Here is an 18,514-nt window from a genome sequence, read left to right on the forward strand (position 1 = left end):
ACGGAATAAACTGTGTTCAATACCGGAGAAAAAGAACGAGGAGCGCGCCAAAAGACTAGAGTCCTTCTGAGGGATACTTCGAAAGAATACGAATACTTCTTCATTTTTCAAAAAACAAGCATGAAACAATTTCTAAAGACTGTTGACATCTAGTGGTAGCCATAGGAACTGCAATCTGGGTCGTAATTATTAGACTTTCCCACAGAAAAGCATTGAAAAGTCCAATGACCTCAACAAAAACAAAAATTCCTGGATGGATTGTCCTTGGTGTTTCATCTGCCAAATCAGTTCTGTTATACTCACAGACATTATTTTAACAGTTTTAGAAACTTTAGAGTGTTTTATACCATGCATATGCATATCCTAGCTTCTGGGCCTGAGTAACAGGCAGTTTACTTTGGGCACCTCAGTCATCCAAACTTCCGAATACTGCCCCCTAGCCTTAAAAAGTTAAGCAACACCCTCTGTGTTAGACACGTAACTCTTTATCCACATTATAGCAGGGGGTGTAAAGCCATAACACATACGTTTTTCCAGCAGCAGACTATGATCAATAATGTCAAAAGCTGCACTGAAGTCTAAGCCAATCATCAGTCATTTGTGTAAGTGCTGTGCTTGTTGAGTGTCCTTCCCTATAATCATGCTGAAATTCTGTTGTAAATTTGTTTACTGTAAAATAGCATTGTATCTGGTCAAACACAATTTTTCAGAAGTTTAGTAAGGGTTGGTAACAGGCTGATTGGTCGGCTATTTGAGCCAGTAAAGGGGGTTTTACTATTCTTGGGTAGCGGAATTACTTTAGCTTTCCTCCAGACTTGAGGGCTCATGCTCTCTTGGAGGCTTAAATTGAAGATGTGGCAAATAGGAGTGGCAAAATTGTCTGCTATTATCCTCAGTAATTTTCCATCTAGATTGTCAGACCCTGGTGACTTGTCATTGTTGACAACCAACAATCATTTTTTCCCCTCTTCACCACTGACTTTACGTAATTCAGAAGTACAATTCTTGTCTTTCAAAATTTGGTCCAATATACTTGGATGTGTAGTGTCAGCGTTTGTTGCTGGAATGTCATCCCTAAGTTTGCTTATCTTGCCAATGAAAACGTCATTAAAGTAGTTGGCAATATCAGTGGGCTTTTTGATGAATGAGCCATCTGATTCAACAAATGAAGGAGCCGAGTTTGATTTTTTCCCCAAAATTGCATATAAGGTGCCCTAAAGCTTTTTACTATCATTCCTTTATGTAATTTATATTTGTTTCCTAGTGTAGTTTATTTTTCTTTTATTTAGTTTAGTCACATGATTTCTTAATTTTCAATATGTTTGCCAGTTGGGCTGCCAGAGAGTTGGGCATGCCAGACTTATTTGCCATACCTTTTACCTCATCCCTCTCAACCAGACAATTTTTCAATTCCTCATCAATCCAAGGGGATTTAACAGTTTTTACAGTAATTTTCTTAATCGGTACGTGCTTATTAGTAACTGGAATAAGTCGTTTCATAAATGAGTCAAGTGCAGCATCACAGACCAGCAAATATTCTTTACATCATCAACATATGAATCACAACAAAACTTATTGGATGACCTCTTAGTCCCAGCCTTTGGAACTTTGGTTTTCTTAGATGTGGCTATTATATTGTGATCACTACATCCTATGGATTTGGATACTGCTTTAAAGCAAATATCTGCAGCGTTAGTAAAAATGTGATCATTTTGATGATTTAATTCCTGTGCTGTTTGTAACTACCCTTGTAGGTTGACTGACAACCGGATCCAAGTTGCAGGCACTGGTTACAGTTTGAAGTTTTTTCCTGAGTAGGCAGCTTGATGATAGCTTGTCAATATTTAAATCACCCAGAAAATGTACTTTTCTGTTGATATCACATACATTATCAAGCATTTCACACATATTATCCAGATACAGACTGTTAGCACTTGGTGGTCTACAGCAGCTTCCCACAAGAATGGACTTTAGGTGAGGCAGATGAACCTGTAGCCATATTACTTCAACAGTATTTAACATTAGATCATCTCTAAGCTTCACAGGAATGTGGTTCTGAATATAGACCGCAACACCGCCTCTGTTGGCATTTCTGTCTTTTCGGTAGATGTTATAACCTTGTCACAGGATGTACCCGTGACAAGTTCTATTCAACGCTGGTTTGACACTCTGTGAAAAGGGTTCTACCTGGAACGAAACAGGTTCTACCAGGAACCTAAACGGGTTCTTTGAAGGGTTCTATGGGGACAGCCGAAGAACCCTTTAAGGTTCTAGATAGCACCTTTTTTTCTAAGAGTGTACAATCATACTGGTAGAAGTAACATGTAGAGCTTCCTCTAGGTTGATCTTTGACCAACCACTGCATGTTTTGATGTGAATGTGTGTTATGTGAGAGTTTGCCTGAAGGCAGCTTTAGAATCTGAGCCTTGTGCTGACTATGTCAGGCTGCTATCATTATCTGAGGCTCTCAGGTGTTCCTCAGATAGCTCCACCTCCCCTGCAGCATTCAATCATGGTTCAATAACACTCAAACAGATTATGCTGTTGAGATCACCTCAAGTGTTCCCCTTAAGTAGCCTGTGAATTTATGTATTCATGTCAATTGACCTGTGTGTGTATGTGTGTGTTAACTGACCTGTGTGTGTACGTGTGTGTTAACTGACCTGTGTGTGTACGTGTGTGTTAACTGACCTGTGTGTGTATGTGTGTGTTAATTGACCTGTGTGTGTATGTGTGTGTTAATTGACCTGTGTGTGTGTGTGTGTGTGTGTGTGTGTGTGTGTGTGTGTGTGTGTGTGTGTGTGTGTGTGTGTGTGTGTGTGTGTGTGTGTGTGTGTGTGTGTGTGTTAACTGACCTGTGTGTGTACGTGTGTGTTAATTGACCTGTGTGTGTATGTGTGTGTTAACTAACCTGTGTGTGTGTATGTGTGTGTGTGTGTGTGTGTGTGTGTGTTAACTGACCTGTGTGTGTGTGTGTTAACTGACCTGTTTGTGTATGTGTGTGTTAACTGACCTGTGTGTGTATGTGTGTGTTAATTGACCTGTGTGTGTATATGTGTGTTAACTAACCTGTGTGTGTGTGTATGTGTGTGTGTGTGTGTGTGTGTGTGTGTGTGTTAACTGACCTGTGTGTGTGTGTGTGTGTTAACTGACCTGTTTGTGTATGTGTGTGTTAACTGACCTGTGTGTGTGTATGTGTGTGTGTTAACTGACCTATGTGTGTGTATGTGTGTGTGTATGTGTGTGCTAACTGACCTGTGTGTGTGTGTGTGTGTGTGTGTGTGTGTGTTAACAGACCTGTGTGTTTATGTGTGTGTTAACTGACCTGTGTGTGTGTGTGTGTATGTGTGTGTTAACTGACCTATGGGTGTGTATGTGTGTGTTAACTGACCTCTGTGTGTGTATGAGTGTGTGTTAACTGGCCTTTGTGGGTGTATTAACTGACCTGTGTGTGTGTATGTGTGTTAACTGACCTATGTGTGTGTGTGTGTGTGTGTATGCGTGTGTTAACTGACCTATGTGTGTGTATGTGTGTGTTAACTGACCTGTGTGTGTGTATGTGTGTGTTAACTGACCTGTGTGTTTCTATGTGTTCCAGAGCCACAGTGAGGAAGGGCATGTCGTTCAGTACAGCGAGGCCCAGTGACTCAGCCGTATGGGACATCGCCCTGGAGCCTGGCAGAAGGGGCGTAAACACCATCTCTGTCGTGTGTCAGAGGAAGACCACCAATCCCAGGAAAAGGTGTGTAGCCCTTCATTTTCCTCAAATATCTTGAGTTTTGTAGGCTCTCTTAAATCTTAATAATGGCTTTCCTTTGTCATGTTCTTACTGGTATGAGAAGTGTGAGATTATTGATGTACAGCATTTGTCCGAAGAGAAAGGTAGAAGAAACAAAAAGGTTGTTTCTTATAGCTTTCCAGATTCTCAGAATTCTCTTCGTTAAAATGTCAGGAAGAAGAACAGATTGCAATTCTAGGACTTGATCGAGGGAAAAAAACAAATTAATTTCATCAGTTGCCTTGTTGGTGTGGTCCCGGCAGCTGTGCAGACAGCCGTTTATTGTGTGGAGCAGATCTCTGTTACATTGTGATTAATCACTCTCCTTGTAAATAGACTGAAGTGACTATTCAGTACTTTTTGAACTGATAGATGTGGCACAGCTGCACTGATATTTGCTTAAGGCACTTATTTCCCTGGTTTCTATAAGATATGTTATACGTAAATTGGGCCCAGAGTTTTCCCTGGTCAGGTCATGTGATCAGGAACAACTGGGCCCTAGTTATAATCTCATGGAATATGGGCCAGTTTCCGGGACAGAGATCAAGCCTAGTCCTGAACTAAAAAGCATTCCTCAATGGAGAAATAGACTGTAGCACTAATCTGTGTCCGGGAAACCTGCTCTATAACTACAAGGAATAACATACAGTAGATGACAATGTCAATCAGTTGTTTGTAAGGCTCTTTGAGATTATCATGATATCAGTAATAACGTTAGTAATCCTCCTGTCTATCGCAGTGGGGGAGGGATCAACTGTGTTGATATGAACAGTTTAGAATATTTCTCCATGATGTCACTGACGGGGTGGTGACAGGTAAACAACCTCTCCCTCAACATCAGCAAAACAAAGGAGCGTCCTTATCAACGGGGCCGCATTGGAGATGGTCAAAAACTTAAAGTTCCTCGGCATACACATCTGAGGAGGCGAAATGGTCAGACAACACGGCACCTCAAGATGCTGAAGAAATCTGGCCTGTCTTCGAGGGCCATCACAGTGTTCTACAGGAGCACCATCGAGAGCATAGTGTCAGGCTGCATCACAGCCTTGTACGGCAACTCCACCGCCAGTGACCGCAAGGCGCTAAAGAGGGTGGTACGCTCAGCCGAACGCACCATTGGATGCACACTGCCTGCCCACCATGACACCTACAACACCACATGTTGCAGGAAGGCCAAGACGATCATCAGGTACCCCAGCCACCCGAGCCATGGCCTGTTCTTCCCGTTTCCATCACTTAGACGCGGGCAGTATAGGAACATCATGGCAAAAACTGTAAGACTGGCCAAAAGCTTCTACCCCCAGACCATCAGGCTGCTGAATAGCCACCACTAGTCAGCACAGCGTCAATGATGTCAACATGGACAATTATGTGGTGCTATCACAACACTTCCTGATCCAGATGTAAAAACACACCTCTGCCCAGCAACCTCCTAGCACATACCATCCCCCTCAGACAAACACACACACACACACACACACACACACACACACTCCAACCCGGCTCAGCGCGCCGCCTGTCCGGCCCACTTATCTGTAATCATCAGTAATCCTCAGTGCGTTATCCGGGCTTAACCGCTGGCTGGCACATTCCGGGCAAGATAAGGAGCACAGATATTCCAAGTCCTGGCAGCGGTATTAACCAGTGAACAGGCCAGTGAACACCCAGAGGGGTAGACAGAAGTTACCCCCCTACCCACCCCAGCATTCTGAAACTGATGATAAGACCACAGATTTACAAGCTACGACCCCCAAAGCCCCCAGAGAGGGTTTCCAGGAAAAAGAGGGGGAATTACCACCTTTTTCTCCTCCATTCCTGTGCTGAAGTAATTGAGTGGAATCATGGTGAAAATGTCCCCCATAGAATCCTGTCCAATCTCTTTTATTGATGAATAAGTATATGTAGAGCAAAGCTATCTCGAGGTCTAAGCTGAAGAGGCTGACAAAAAGTTGGGGGAGGGGGATTGATCTGCGGGCCTGATCCGAGAATGAAAGAGTGATGGAGGAGAGATGGAGAAGAGATGGAGGAGACAAATGGACAGATGAGGAAGGAGGTAGATATTGAGGAGAGAAGATGAAGAGAGCAGGAGGGAGGGAAACAGTGAATAATACAACACAGTATCCTACTGACAGCACCAAGGACAGCCACTAAGGACATCCGCACATCTGTTGTCTAGCAACTGCTTGACCAAATAGTGGTCTGAACACCCATCCCCTCCCCCGCCACCAGTTGCCCATCTCTGTATTACATACACTATAAGCAAGGTTTAGGTCAGATTATGATCATTTTATAATAACACTGTGGGTTTGAATGTGCAAGTTAGATATAAGAGGGTCTTGTTGTACTTGATTGCAGCATACATCTTGATGATTGCAGTATTCATGTCCATTCATGAGCTGTGACACATTGTATTGAATGCTACAGTGAATATCAGTAGGATGCAGAATGTGAATGTAACTGTATTTCTGGAATGACAGGGGTCTGTTGGAGGTCTTGCAGCTTGACTTTGAGTCCAAGGAGTTGACTGAGCAACCATTAGAGAGCCAGATGATCACATGGCGTTTGGAAACAGGACACATCAAGGATGTTGGCATCATGAGGATCTATACCACCCAGAGAGACTACGTAGGCCTGACAACACTGGTCATGGTGAGGAGCATGTGTGCGTGCCTTTTATGTGTGTGCACGTGTGGCATTTTATTTGTATGCGTGCATGCACCTGTGTGCAGATGCACCTGGGTTTGTATGGCACAGCAGTAGTTGCATAAACAGTAACACCCCCACTTTATTCTCCCTGCAGCGTGACTGTAAGTTGAATTACAGTCTTGCTGGATGTGCAATTAAGTACTGTGTGGGTGTCACACCCTGGCCTTTGTTATATTGATTTTCTTTATTAGTTTAGTTAGGTCAGGGTGTGACATGGGGGATGTTTGTGTGTTTTGTCTAGTTTAGGGTGTGTGTATTGTTTAGGGGGTTTTGTAGTATGTATGGGGTTGTGTTCAGTGTAGGTGTTTAGGAAAGTCTATGGTTGCCTGGTTTGGTTCTCAATCAGAGACAGCTGTTTATTGTTGTCTCTGATTGGGAGCCATATTTAAGGCAGCCATAGGCTTTAGGTGTTTGTGGGTAATTGTCTATGTTTAACGTTTGTAGCTTGTGTATGCACTAACGTTTGTAGCTTCACGGTCGTTTGTTGTTTTGTTTTGATTAAGTATTCGTGTTACGTCTTCGTCATCTATTAAAAGATGTACTTTTCACACGCTGCGCCTTGGTCTACTCATTCGTCTCATAACGATCGTGACAGAATTACCCACCAGAACGGGACCAAGCAGCGTGTCAAGCGGCAGCAGGAACATACACAGGATTTGTGGCAATGGGAGCAGGATTTGGACTATACTACGTGGGAGGAGATCGACAGGTGGGCGATCGACCCAGGGCGAATGCCGGAGCCCGCCTGGGATTCTCTGGAACAGTGCGAGGAGGGATACCGGCGAATGGAGGCAGCACGAAGACGCGGTAGGAAGCCTGTGAGTCAGCCCAAAAAAATTCTTGGGGGGGGCTACAAGGGAGTGTGGCGAAGTCAGGTAGGAGACCTGTGCCAACTCCCCGAGCTTACCGTGGAGCGCGAAATTACGGGCAGACACCGTGTTATGCGGTAGAGCGCACGGTGTCTCCTGTACGTGTGCATAGCCCGGTGCGGGTTATTCCACCTCCCCGCACTGGCAGGGCTAGATTGGGCATTGAGCCAGGTGCCATGAAGCCGGCTCAACGCGTCTGGTCTCCAGTGCGTCTCCTCGGGCCGGCATACATGGCACCAGCCTTACGCATGGTGTCCCCGTTTCGCCTACACAGCCCAGTGCGGGTTATTCCACCTCCCCGCACTGGTCGGGCTACGGGGAGCATACAACCAGGTAAGGTTGGGCAGGCTCAGTGCTCAAGGGAGCCAGTACGCCTGCACGGTCCGGTATTTCCGGCGCCACCTCCCCGCCCCAGCCCAGTACCACCAGTGCCTACACCACGCACCAGGCTTTCTGTGCGTCTCCAGAGCCCTGTTCCTCCTCCACGCACTAGCCCTGTGGTGCGTGTCTCCAGCCTATTACCACCAGTGCCTACACCACGCACCAAGCCTCCTGTGCGCCTCCAGAGTCCTGTGCATCCTGTTGCTGCTCCCCGCACTAGCCCTGAGATGCGTGTCCCCAGCCCGGTACCACCAGTTCCGGCACCACGCACTAGGCCTAATGTGCGTCTCCAGGGTCCAGTATGCCCTGTTCCTTCTCCCCGCACTAGCCCTGAGATGCGTGTCCCCAGCCCGGTACCACCAGTTCCGGCACCACGCACTAGGCCTAATGTGCGTCTCCAGGGTCCAGTATGCCCTGTTCCTTCTCCCCGCACTAGCCTCGAGGTGCGTGTCCTCAGCCCGGTACCTCCAGTTCCGGTACCACGCACCAGGCCTACTGTGCGCCTCACCCGGCCAGAGTCTGCCGTCTGTCCCGAGCCGTCAGAGCTGCCCGTCTGTCCCGAGCCGTCAGAGCTGCCCGTCTGTCCTGAGCCGTCAGAGCTGCCCGTCTGTCCTGAGCCGTCAGAGCTGCCCATCTGTCCCGAGCCGTCAGAGCTGCCCGTCTGTCCCGAGCCGTCAGAGCTGCCCGTCTGTCCCGAGCCGTCAGAGCTGCCCGTCTGTCCCGAGCCGTCAGGCTGCCCGTCTGTCCCGAGCCGCTAGCCGTCCGCCAGACAGGATCAGCCAGAGCCGTACGCCAGACAGGATCAGCCAGAGCCGTCCGCCAGACAGGATCAGCCAGAGCCGTCCGCCAGCCATGACCAGCCAGAGCCGTCCGCCAGCCATGACCAGCCAGAGCCGTCCGCCAGCCATGACCAGCCAGAGCCGTCCGCCAGCCATGACCAGCCAGAGCCGTCAGCCAGCCATGACCAGCCAGAGCCGTCAGCCAGCCATGACCAGCCAGAGCCGTCAGCCAGCCATGACCAGCCAGAGCCGTCAGCCAGCCATGACCAGCCAGAGCCGTCAGCCAGCATCTGCCAGAGCCGCCAGCCAGCCAGGATCTGCCAGAGCCGTCCGCCAGACAGGATCAGCCAGAGCCGTCCGCCAGACAGGATCAGCCAGAGCCGTCCGCCAGCCAGGATCCGCCAGAGCCGTCCGCCAGCCAGGATCCGCCAGAGCCGTCCGCTAGCCAGGATCCGCCAGAGCCGTCCGCCAGCCAGGATCCGCCAGAGCCAGCCAGCCAGGATCCGCCAGCGCCAGCCAGCCAGGATCCGCCAGCGCCAGCCAGCCAGGATCCTCCAGAGCCAGTCAGCCAGGATCCACCAGAGCCGTCAGTCAGCCAGGATCCGCCAGAGCCATCTGCCAGTCATGAGCTGCCCCTCAGTCCGGAGCTGCCCCTCAGTCCGGAGCTGCCCCTCAGTCCGGAGCTGCCCCTCAGTCCGGAGCTGCCCTTCCGTCCAGTGGCGCCCTATGGGAAGGTATTCAGTCCGGGACTCGCCGTTCCAGAGGCGCCACCAAAGCGGGTAGTGACTATGGTGGAGGGGGGTCCACGTCCCGCACCCGAGCCGCCACCATAGGAAGGCCCACCCGGACCCTCCCCTTCTGTGTCAGGTTTTGCGGCCGGAGTCCGCACCTTTGGGGGGGGGTACTGTCACACCCTGGCCTTTGTTATATTGATTTTCTTTATTAGTTTAGTTAGGTCAGGGTGTGACATGGGGGATGTTTGTGTGTTTTGTCTAGTTTAGGGTGTCTGTATTGTTTAGGGGGTTTTGTAGTATGTATGGGGTTGTGTTCAGTGTAGGTGTTTAGGAAAGTCTATGGTTGCCTGGTTTGGTTCTCAATCAGAGACAGCTGTTTATTGTTGTCTCTGATTGGGAGCCATATTTAAGGCAGCCATAGGCTTTAGGTGTTTGTGGGTAATTGTCTATGTTTAACGTTTGTAGCTTGTGTATGCACTGACGTTTGTAGCTTCACGGTCGTTTGTTGTTTTGTTTTGATTAAGTATTCGTGTTACGTCTTCGTCATCTATTAAAATATGTACTTTTCACACGCTGCGCCTTGGTCTACTCATTCGTCTCATAACGATCGTGACAGTGGGTTTACTGTAAATGTATGTCTATTGTACTCTCATCTGGTTTGATGTTTTATGGAGGAGACGTTGGCTATAAAATAACAATAAAATGTGTTTGTACATGATTGAGAGAGCCCTGGAGAGGGGGATGTCAGGGGGGTGTCGATGTGTTCATTGTTGTACAGCTGAGTGCCAGCTGTATTGGCCTCTAGCTTTGATAACATCAGGGCTGTTCTGGCCCAGGTCACACTCTCCTTCAATGTTAATGCAGTTGACGTTCATTGAGGATCAAACAGCCCCCATAGGGAGGAATGAAACATCTTTATAACGAAGCCACAATGCTTTATACGATTTTTCCAAATGTACAAGTACAAGGTATAGATCTGGTTTGTCAGAAGATGGTATTACCACCTGTGTACTTGTGACAGGAATTAATCCCTTTTTCAAAACGGTGTTGGTACTACAAATCCCATAGGGATTGCTTCAGTACAGTAGGTCTGTACAATACAATACAATACAACTTTATTGTACTGGTAGTCAGTTTTGGTGACTTTCTGAATTGCGGTCAGCAGCTGTTGTGCTGTGCTGCTGAGTTCAGAATGACTTACAGGCTGCCCTGCAACATCTGTCGAGAGCTGCAGTTAAATCTACATCAGCTGGGCCATACAGTCATCAGCCACTGTATCAACCCCCACGCCTCCTAGATTAGAACCAATATTATTAGAGAGTATCATGGCCAGAAAACACTTTAAAACCCATGTTCAAAGAGGGGTTATAGAGCTATAAGAGAGAACTTATCAGCCGTAGACCAACCTTGATTTGTCTATTTATGTTTAGGAGGTAAGCAGTTAAACATATGCACAGACTTAACTGTACAAGGAAGTGGGTGAGTGCGTGTTCATGTAATTGTATGTTTGTGTGTGCGTTCATGCGAGTGTGTGTACATGTGCATGCCAATCTTTGTGTAAATGTGTGTGGGTGTGTATGTGTGTGTGTGTGTGTGTGTGTGTGTGTGTGTGTGTGTGTGTGTGTGTGTGTGTGTGTGTGTGTGGGTGTGTATGTGTGTGTGTGTGTGTGTGTGTTAGTGTGTGTGTGTGTGTGTGTGTGTGTGTGTGTGTGTGTGAGTGTGTGTGTGTGTGTGTGTGTGTGTGTGTGTGTGTGTGTGTGTGTGTGTGTGTGTGTGTGTGTGTGTGTGTGTGTGTGTGTGTGTGTGTGTGTGTGTGTGTATTCTTGTGTGCATGCATGCTTACATGTGAATGAATGTGAGTGTGTGGTTAAATGCCTGCCTCACACGGTCACTCTGTCCCATCTATCCCCTGTAGGACAGTGATGTGCTGAACACAGCTGTTCTGACTGGTAAGAAAGTGTCTGCCCCAGTCAGGACTCTGGCTGTGGAAGCTGACGGCACTGTCACCGATGTCACCAACTATACCAACTGCAGGTCCACTGACGAGAACGTGCTGAAGGTACAGCTTTGGAAGCCCTGTTTCAAAGTTCACTTTTTCTCTACAGGTGTAGGATTTTAATTTGATCACCTTGTTGCAGGAGAACTTTCCTGCAATGCAGGACAATTAAAACTTGTAGTGTATTTGTGGTTTAAAAAGGCTGCTTGTAACGTTCGTCTAATTCCTCCTCCTCGGATGAGGAGGAGCATGGATCGGACCAACACGCAGCGAGGTATGAAGACATGAATGAATTTATTAAACAAGACGAACACTGACACGAAATACACTTGAATAACTACAAAACAACAAAACGACGTAGACAGACCTGAACATGAGAACTTACAATAACACGAAGAACGCACGAACAGACTAACCAAACGAAATGAACAAACGAAACAGTCCCGTGTGGTGCAACGGACACAGACACAGGAACAATCACCCACAAACAAACAGTGAGAACAGCCTACCTTAATATGGTTCTCAATCAGAGGAAACGTCAAACACCTGCCTCTAATTGAGAACCATATCAGGCAACACATTTAACCCAACATAGAAACACATAACATAGAATGCCCACCCCAACTCACGCCCTGACCAACTAAAAACATACAAAACAACAGAAAACAGGTCAGGAACGTGACACTGCTGAAGTTTATAATTTCCACTTTGAAATTTCAGACTTGATTTTCCCTTACGAAAAATGTATCAACCCCTACAAAAATGTCCATGAATTATAATCCACATGATAATTAACATGTCCTGTTGCTGCAGGATTATTTTCCTGCTGCAGCAAACTGGCTCAAATTGAGATTCTATATCTATATCTATATCTACTTGTTGCAAGAGAACAAGACGAACATCCTTATGACTATCATATTCAGAATCATTCAGAGACCATAATAAAAATCATACTTGCATGTGAAATGCATGTTATTAGAGCAGATCTCGTGGAGCCAAGGGCATAGGGACTTTACTCCAATAAGAGAGCGAGAGACAGAAAGATGAAAAGAGACAGCGAAGGGGCGAGACAGACAGAGACATACAGAGAGAGGGTGACAGAGAGAGAGAGACAGAGAGAAACAGAGAGAGAGAACATTCACCCAGCAAATTTTGAAAAAGCTAGATAAAGAGCAGGAGAGCAAGTGAGGAAATTGTATTATAGCCTAGCATTTTCCATTAAGAGGTTACTCACTTGAGCTAATCTTTTCAAGGTAAGGGCGGGTTTGTATTTCTGTATTATCACTTATGAAGACTGTAGAAATGTTTTCAGTTATTATATCACTCTCTCTTCCCAGTCAGTGACCCCTCTTAGAGCAAAGGGAGGGGGTCAGGGTAAAGGATCATCTGGTCTCCCGAGCATGGATATATTTCTATACACATACACACAGATACAATATGATGGTCCCACAGCATGCTCTTTCTTTCTTCTGTCTCTGTTAGCACTTAGATTGATAAATCTTAGATGGCTTAGGGCTAGATCAAATCCGGATCGCACAAGATCTGCGTTATAACACAATTGAACATTTTACAGTCATTTCCGATTGAACCGACATATGCAGCGGAAACATTTTAATCGCACTATAATGTGGATACTCGGTGGCCCAGATTGAATCTAACCGAAGCCTATGTGACAATGGGCACAGGGACCTCAAATGACAAAGGAATTAATGGGCTAGTACATTATGGGCAAGTAGACTTCAGCTTGCTATCCACGTCACATAACTCCTCATGAAGAGGTTGTGTTTTTTAATAGCTCAGCATCCCCCTGTGTCCCCCCAGGTGTCGGATCGTTGTGACTATGTGTTTGTTAATGGGAAGGAGACGAGGGGGAGGATGAGGATGGTGCTCAACTTCACCTACAGCTACCTGAGTGCCCAACTGGAGATGAGTGTGTGGATGCCCCACCTACCCCTGCTTATCGACATAGCCAACCCCGAACTCAGCCAGATCAAGGGCTGGAGAGTCCCCGTGGCCGCCGGCAACAAGAGGTATGGTTTTGCTTTTAATAACAACTCTCCACATACCAATGTTGGCCACATACCAATGTAAGCCTTTGTCAATACTATTTAGAAATCCACAGAGAGAGCTGATGAGAGAGCTGATGCCAAGACCTGCTGCAGCAAGGCTGGAGTTTGGCATTCATGAAGGATTCAAAGAAGGATTTGATTGACAGTTTGTTTGCACAAAATCTTAATAACAAATCATCCCAAGAGCCACTAGTAGTGACCCACTGCATAGTGACAAAGGATGAAATCCAAAACCATTATTTGACAAATCTAAGTAGGAGTCCTAAAGCCTGTTTGTTTAGAAGCCTCATAGACTAGAGCTGTGCTGTTCAGACAGATAGATGATTCCAATAATACAGTAAGTACTATGAGAGAGAGGGTAGGGAATAGAAATCTTCCAGCTTATCAGCCTTGACTAATGCATATTGCTGTACTCTATAATAATAATCTATCATCACATCACTGTTAGTTACATTAGTGTGTTATACCCCATAGAAGACAGGTCAGTAGGGTCTCACTCAATATTGAGCGTCTTACCGCTGCCTGGTTCTTACTCAATACACTGAGGTGGATGGATGTATTGTGTAGGGTGTTGTTGTTTTCTCTGGAGCTACACGGTATGTTTACATGGTTATGGTTGGTGTCAGAGCTAGCTACCCAAACCCATTCAACTCTCAGATTTTTCTTGAACCTCTTCCATCTGACAGTTTTCTCGTAAGAGTATACAATTAAGTGTTGCTTTCTCAGGACCAGCTGGGACAGTGAGGAAGAGGAGGATATGAGGAAGAGCAGAGGCTGCATGCTACAGTACCAACACACTGTGGTCAGGGTGCTCACACCCTTTGTGGCCGAGTCGTCGGACCCATCTCCAGACCCCATGGTAGGGGGATTGGGGGGGTCTCTGGAGACTTTCCTGGGGCCAGACTGGCAGGTGGATGTCACCAGCCTGGTGCGCTACTCTCTCAGGGTGGGAGACCAATCTATAGCCAGACTACATGCTGGGACGGTACTGCAGGGACGCTCTGCAGGGACCACCACTCTACAGGTAATGTGTATATGTTTGTGTGTGTGCATGTGTGTGTTTGTTTGTGTGTATTCTAATGTGTGTGTATAATGTTGCAGGTGATGTCTCCTCTGTCTGACTCGATCCTGGCTGAGCGGATGGTCAGGGTTCTGGAAGACAAAGTGAGTGTGACAGAGCTGGGAGTGCAGCTGGTCTCTGGCCTCTCTCTGTCCCTCCAGCTCAGCCCAGGGAGAAACATGGCCATCATTGCCACGGCTACAATACAGGAAGTCATGCAGAGACCCAAACAGGTAAATAGACAAATGATGTAATATCAAACCTGATTCAAAACTATTATACAAAATAAAGTACATCCGAAGAACAAGCCCCAACTTCACATTGTGCCATTCTGAAGCTGAGGGGTGAACGATTAGTAATAGTGGAAAATCTGTACCCTCAAAGCTCTTCACAGATATTCAGCAAGAAAATAATACATTTCACAGTGAATAACAGTAACCTGCTAGCCTAGCAGCATGTGGTTTGTCCCTGTGATTCCTGTGTGTGTGAGTTAATAGTGTCCACAGCTCAGGACTGTAGTACTGTGGCCACGCTGTGAGCCAGACAGAGTGCATGGACGCAGTTTAACAGCTCACACATTAGCCGTGGCAGCATGCCCATTCAAAAACACTTCCCAAACTGTGAGTGGGGATACCATTAGGCAGTAGTCCATACTCTATAACCAGCACTATGACAGCCCTGTGCTGCCAGAGGCCTGGCCAATCGCTAACTTGACCCAGTCAATACTCAACCTATTAGAACGGAGTTAGTGCACATGCCCATTTGTTTCTATGATGGGCCATGTAAAGTATAATTCCAAGTTATGCAAATGTATTTCACCTCAGAATATAGGCCATGACTCTGGCTCCAATCATTCATTATCAGCTAACAGCTCTATGGTTCTATTGGACTGACTGTGGTGGGAGTAATTATTTTATATTGCACCCTCTGGTGGCTAGTGCTAATGGTTTGTATTCTCCATCTATACTGATATTGACCCCCTGTGGTTAAATTGAGTTTCACGCCATGATGTAATAGGACTGTGGTCTGTTATACAATAGCCCCCAAGCTAATTATAGTGAGATTAACAGAGGCAATTCTTAGATACCGACAAAATTAGGGATTAGCTATCATGTCAACCCAACGGACAAAACGCTAATGCAGGAATTGAAATAACTGTGTAATTGTGAATCATTGGGTTGCATGAGAATCCTGTGGAAAGATGCAAAATCCTATCAGCTCCTGCTTTACCACCTACTCATGCATTAACACATCTATTTATGAGAGGGAATATTTGGAAATTAATTGATGTTCTATATGTCTGACACTCTGCACATGGGGAGAATATTGATTTCCTGATTGTATTTTGACCTATTTTAGAGAATTCCAAGCCCTCCTGTCTCTGTGTTATTTCCATGTTTAGGAGGCAATGGTCAGCTGCTGGATCCAGTTCAGTGACGGCTCAGTGACCCCTCTGGACCTCTTTGACCGCAGCGTCTACTCCCTGACTGTGACCTCCGGGGACAAGAGTGTAGGGACTGTGCGCCGGACCCCCCAGTCAGCATTTGTGGTGGCAGAGGGTGAGGGTCAGGGGGCGCTGGTGAAAGCTGAGCTGAGGATCTGTGAGGAGTGCCAGAAGTCTAAGAGGAAGAGCAAGCTGGTGGTGGGCAATGGGCTTCTTAGGGTCACTTTCCAGAAAGGCAGCAGGACGGACGGAGGGGTCACTGGTGGTGGTGCTACTGGCTATGGCAGTGAAGGTTCAGAGTCAGAGGTAGAGCCTGAGCCAGTCGTGACATCACCACAGGAACTCACGCCAGTTGTGACCTCACTACGGGCTCTGACCGAGGGGGACGGAGACAGACGCTCGTTCAGGAGCACTGTGCCAGACTGCCAGGACAGCACTGTAACTGATGTCACCACGTCAACAGCCAGGGATCAGGAAGTGGCTGGAGGTGGCATCTCTACCATCAGAGAGGGCATCAGCAGCACCACCACCAACACTGATAGTAGTACCACCACCAAGGGAAAACCTGGCACGGACAAACCTCAGGTGTCTGGCAGACCTGGCAGGGACAGAAGCCTGGGCAGAGGACAGGGGAGAGACTGGGGGAACCTGGTTGAAAACCCCAACCAGAAGAAAAAGATGCCCAAAGCAGAGGCACCACCCCAGAAAGAGCAGCCCAAGCCGCCCCAGGTGGTGGAGAGTGACCTGGTGAAGACGTTCAAAGCCATGTCAGACCTGGAGATTGGCATCTTCGCGCTGGTGGGAGTCTCTGTCCTGGCCATCCTGGCCTTCCTGCTCAACTGCGCCTCCTATAATCTCTGCTTCCGGGTCGACAAGATCACCGTCCAGGGCAACCCAGACCCCAACGGCCCCAAGGAGCATAGGCACGACTGGGTGTGGCTGGGGACCAGCACAGGGCCAGCGCCGGACAACCCACCCCAGGTCTCCACCATCAAACGGGAGAACCACGGCTCTATTGAGTCCCACTGCATCCTGCAGAGACAATGCTCCACAGATAGCCACCGGGCTCTGGAGAGCAACCTGAGTATGAGTGCTATCCCAGAGAGGACTGCCACCTTGGGTAGGAGGAGCAGCTCCCAGCAGGTTCCCACCCTGGACCCCATGGCTCAGGGTTCAGCCACCCTCCTAGCCAAGCCAACCCGCAGCGATCCACTCCACTCCCCCACCAGCAAGAGGAATCAGGTCCAGTTCACCACCTTCACCACACTGGACATTAAGCACTTGGCTGCCCTGAAGAGGAACGGAGTGGACTTTAACTGGGCCAGTCAGGCTGGGGGAGCTGGGGAGCCTAAGGGGCCACTACCTGACATGCTATGGCCTGTAGTCACACCCATGGGCCAACCACAGTGATACTCCACATGGGTTCTGTCTGTGTGTGTGTGTGTGTGTGTGTGTGTGTGTGTGTGTGTGTGTGTGTGTGTGTGTGTGTGTGTGTGTGTGTGTGTGTGTGTGTGTGTGTGTGTGTGTGTGTGTGTGTGTGTGTGTGTGCGTGTGTTCTGAACCTGTTTAAGTGTTTAAATGTGTACAACTTAGTGAGGATACACTTTCTAGTACACATAGAGTATACACATATTAATACGTGTAAGGTCACTTCCTTTCCATTAAGTCACACACATGACCAACTTACCAAATTAATGACCAGACCTCATTAATACGGGATGGTGACAAGTGTTGTATGCTTATAACTGTAAATAATGTACTGTATATTTCTACAGATTATTGTTTACACATTTCTAACTGTTTAAATGCATTTAATTACGGTTTCATTTCATGTCACTTTTGAACATTTGTATGGGAAAATGCATCATGATATATTTGTATGTGATTATACACTTTCCAGGCTTTGTATATTTGTATGACTCCTCAACAGAATAGCTTGAGAGTTTGTTCAATTTGTCAGAGAAAATGCAATATTTATAAAATATATTATTGCAAAGTTATTTTATACATACCCCCTTTTGAGTGGATATTTATTCAAATTGTATGTGTTATACAAACACAGTTCAGAGTTTGAATTGAATATTTGCACCAACCGAACAATTAAGTTACCTCTGCTACAAGACTTCTGTCACGATCGTCGTAGTGAGGAGACCAAGGCGCAGCGTGATGATAATCCATCTTCTTTTAATAAAGAAAGAACACTGAACAAACTATACAAAACAATAAACGAACAACGAACGTGACGCTATATAAGAAATGTGCTGACACAAGCAACTAACATAGACAATCACCCACAACCCACAATGACAAAACAGGCTACCTAAATATGGTTCCCAATCAGAGACAACGACTAACACCTGCCTCTGATTGAGAACCATATCAGGCGAAACACAGAAACAGACAAACTAGACATACAACATAGAATGCCCACTCAGATCACACCCTGACCAAACAAAACATAGAAACATACAAAGCAAACTATGGTCAGGGCGTGACAGTACCCCCCCCCCCCAAGGTGCGGACTCCGGCCGCAAAACCTGAACCTATAGGGGGAGGGTCTGGGTGGGCATCAGTCCGCGGTAGCGGCTCTGGCGCTGGACGTGGACCCCACTCCACCATAGTCTTAGTCCACTTTAGTAGCGTCCTTTGAGCGGGCGACCCTCGCCGCCGACCTAGGACTGGCAACCCTACTAAAGGG

General features: G+C 47.1%; 1 protein-coding gene across 1 annotated transcript in view; it reads left to right on the top strand.

Annotated features, from left to right (window-relative positions):
• Window positions 1–17,226, top strand: part of LOC120025517 (transmembrane protein 132C-like) — a 48,461-nt gene extending 31,235 nt beyond the window's left edge. Inside the window, exons 2-8 of the mRNA XM_038970085.1 lie at window positions 3,599–3,742; window positions 6,256–6,427; window positions 11,163–11,306; window positions 13,065–13,273; window positions 14,039–14,336; window positions 14,414–14,605; window positions 15,775–17,226. Of these exons, the coding sequence (XP_038826013.1) occupies window positions 3,599–3,742; window positions 6,256–6,427; window positions 11,163–11,306; window positions 13,065–13,273; window positions 14,039–14,336; window positions 14,414–14,605; window positions 15,775–17,226 (2,611 nt within the window). The remainder of the gene's footprint in view (window positions 1–3,598; window positions 3,743–6,255; window positions 6,428–11,162; window positions 11,307–13,064; window positions 13,274–14,038; window positions 14,337–14,413; window positions 14,606–15,774) is intronic.
• The last annotated feature ends 1,288 nt before the right edge of the window (window positions 17,227–18,514 follow it).

Source organism: Salvelinus namaycush, chromosome 31 (assembly GCF_016432855.1).
Source record: "Salvelinus namaycush isolate Seneca chromosome 31, SaNama_1.0, whole genome shotgun sequence".
NCBI classification, from domain to species: domain Eukaryota; kingdom Metazoa; phylum Chordata; class Actinopteri; order Salmoniformes; family Salmonidae; genus Salvelinus; species Salvelinus namaycush.